Here is a 2564-nt window from a genome sequence, read left to right as displayed (position 1 = left end):
TTCCGCTGCTTATGTTTCATTTGATGTTCAACCCTTAGGGCTTTATCAATGTAAGATTTGACCATAATGGTCATAATTTGTGTAAGACGGTATGTATGGATGAAGACTCTTATTATTCAGCTTCTGTGTGTTCAGTGAGCATTGATCTCTGAGATCACTTTACACGTGCATTCGGTGATCTCGACTTATGAGTCGGGGTCCCCACACGGTTCTTCCTCCCAACGCTCCTTTGGATACAACACCGAGGCGAGTCGCGCCCTCTGCCTCCTGATAAGTCCTCGTAACCCCCCTCCCCACTCCCCAACCACTATCCAACGCATGCAAAAATCAAGCAAGCTCAAAGGCCTTGTATAATGCAAGGTGCTGGGGGAGGGGCTTCAAAAAGCAAACATCATTCCTCTAAGCACCGATGCTTATTTGCAGAGGTAAACGCTTAACAGAGAAAAATATTACTCATTTCCACATTATCTAATCTTTCCTGCCGCCCGCTACAGTACTTGGGTTACCACAGACGTTTGACTCCGTGGAGACCTTGGGGTTGGACTGCCAGAAACACACACGAAACAGGCCCGAGGCCCACCGCAAGTCCGCAACCCCCGGCGGGATCGATTTCCCCTTCAACCTACCAACCCGACCCAACCCAGCCGCGGCCGGCCGAGCAGACCCATCCCCTCCCTCCCCGCTTCCTCCTCCCCTCCACCTCCACCCACACCACCACCGCCTCCTCCCTCCCCATAACTATCCCAGCCCACTCGCTGTCACTGGGAGCAGATCGATCCGGGAGGCCGGCTCAGATTGGCGTTCTTCAATCTCGCTCTACCGCCGCCTCGCTGCGCTCCAATCCGTGCCGCCGCCGCGTTTCTTGGTTCGGCGGCTGCTTGGCTGGGACGGGGGGATGAAGGGGCTGGGCGGCGGGCCGAAGGTGCTGCTGGTGCACTCCTCGTCCAACAAGCCGTCCGGCGGCGGGTCGGGGTCGCCGTGGATGGGGCGGCGCCGGCTGTGGCTCGTCGTCTTCCTGGCCTGCTTCGCGTGCGTGTCCCTGGCCTCGCTGCTCTCCGCGGCGGGCGACGCGTCCTCGGCCGTCGGCGGCAGGCGGAGGGCCACGGGGTCGTCGTCCGCTGCGGGGGCCAGGCTCGCGGTGTCGGCGGGGGCGCGGAGGGCCGCCGCGGCGAAGGGGGAGGAGGCGGCGGGGCCGGGGCTGCCGGGGTACGTGTTCGACGCGCTGGTGCAGTACGCGGCGGTGGGGGGCAACACGTCCGGGAGCATGCCGGCGGCGGACGTGCGCGCCATCGCGGCGGCGCTGAAGCGGCGGTCCCCGTGCAACCTGCTGGTGTTCGGGCTGGGCGGGGAGACGCCGCTGTGGCGCGCGCTCAACCACGGCGGGCGCACCGTGTTCCTGGACGAGAACCAGTGGTACGTGTCCCACCTGGAGGGGCGGCACCCGGGGCTGGAGGCCTACGACGTGGCCTACACCACCACGGTCCGCGAGTTCCCGGACCTCCTCGAGGCCGCGCGCGCCGCCCGCGCCGCCGAGTGCCGCCCCGTCCAGAACCTGCTCTTCTCCGACTGCCGCCTCGCCATCAACGACCTCCCCAACCAGCTCTACGACGTCGCCTGGGACGTCATCCTCGTCGACGGCCCGCGCGGGTAGGGCTCTCGCCTTGCCCAAGATCCAAATTTTGTTTTCGTTTTGGGGGGAATCAGATTTCTCGCTCGAGCGGAGGAAGCAGGTCCCTGAATCTCGCTCGGTTTTGAATGACGATGGCCGCCGTCTTGTTCAGGTACACGGCGTCGTCGCCGGGGCGGATGTCGGCGATATTCACGGCGGGCGTGCTGGCGCGGGCGCGGAAGGAGGAGGGCGCGGCGACGGACGTGCTGGTGCACGACTACGAGCGGGAGGTGGAGCGGGCGTGCTCCAGGGAGTTCCTGTGCGAGGAGAACCGCGTGCCGGCGTCCAGCACGCGGTCGCTCGCCCACTTCGTCATCCGCGGCGGCAGCGCCGTCCGCCGGGATGCCTTCTGCGGCCGCGCCGCCGCCACCGACACCGCCGCGCAGTAGATTAGGGATTTCTTTTTCTTTTTCACTTCGGTAACTTACCCCTTCTCTCTCTCCTAGTAGTATCTTTTTTACCGTCGTCTGATAGCCAATTATGATGTCGGCATGTGGTGAAAAAAGGGCGCAAGCGAAAGCTCGACCAAGCTGTAAAAATCAGTGAGAGGAATGAACTGTTGTGCTCACAGCTCACGCCATGGCGTCCGTTGCTTCTTTTCTTACTTTATTTTGTTTATTATTATTATTTCGCGTCGTCGATTTTTCACGTCGCCTGTGCACACGACAAGAACCAGAACGGCAAAGAAGAAGTGAAAAGAAAACTCACAGAAGGATGAACACCGAAGAGCACGACTGTATATTTTTTTCCCAAGATATGATGGGCAGTGGTGTGTTGGATTGCATTGCATTGATGGCATGGTGGCCTAGTCTAGTCGGCAGCACGGAGAAGGGAGGAGACGGAGATGGAGGTTGGAGTGGCGACCGGCGGACGCCGGTGGCATGGTGCTGCCATT

General features: G+C 61.3%; 1 protein-coding gene across 1 annotated transcript; it reads left to right on the top strand.

Annotated features, from left to right (window-relative positions):
• The first annotated feature begins 584 nt into the window (after positions 1-584).
• LOC119340834 (protein IRX15-LIKE-like) lies at positions 585-2244 on the top strand. Its single transcript, XM_037612741.1, has 2 exons — positions 585-1647; positions 1782-2244. Exons 1-2 carry the CDS (start codon positions 896-898, stop codon positions 2056-2058), a joined length of 1029 nt encoding a protein of 342 aa, XP_037468638.1. The 5' UTR covers positions 585-895; the 3' UTR covers positions 2059-2244.
• The last annotated feature ends 320 nt before the right edge of the window (positions 2245-2564 follow it).

Source organism: Triticum dicoccoides, chromosome 7B, assembly GCF_002162155.2.
Source record: "Triticum dicoccoides isolate Atlit2015 ecotype Zavitan chromosome 7B, WEW_v2.0, whole genome shotgun sequence".
Taxonomy (NCBI): Eukaryota; Viridiplantae; Streptophyta; class Magnoliopsida; order Poales; family Poaceae; genus Triticum; species Triticum dicoccoides.
Note: the sequence above shows the minus strand (reverse complement) of the source record. Positions and strands in the feature narration are given on the sequence as shown.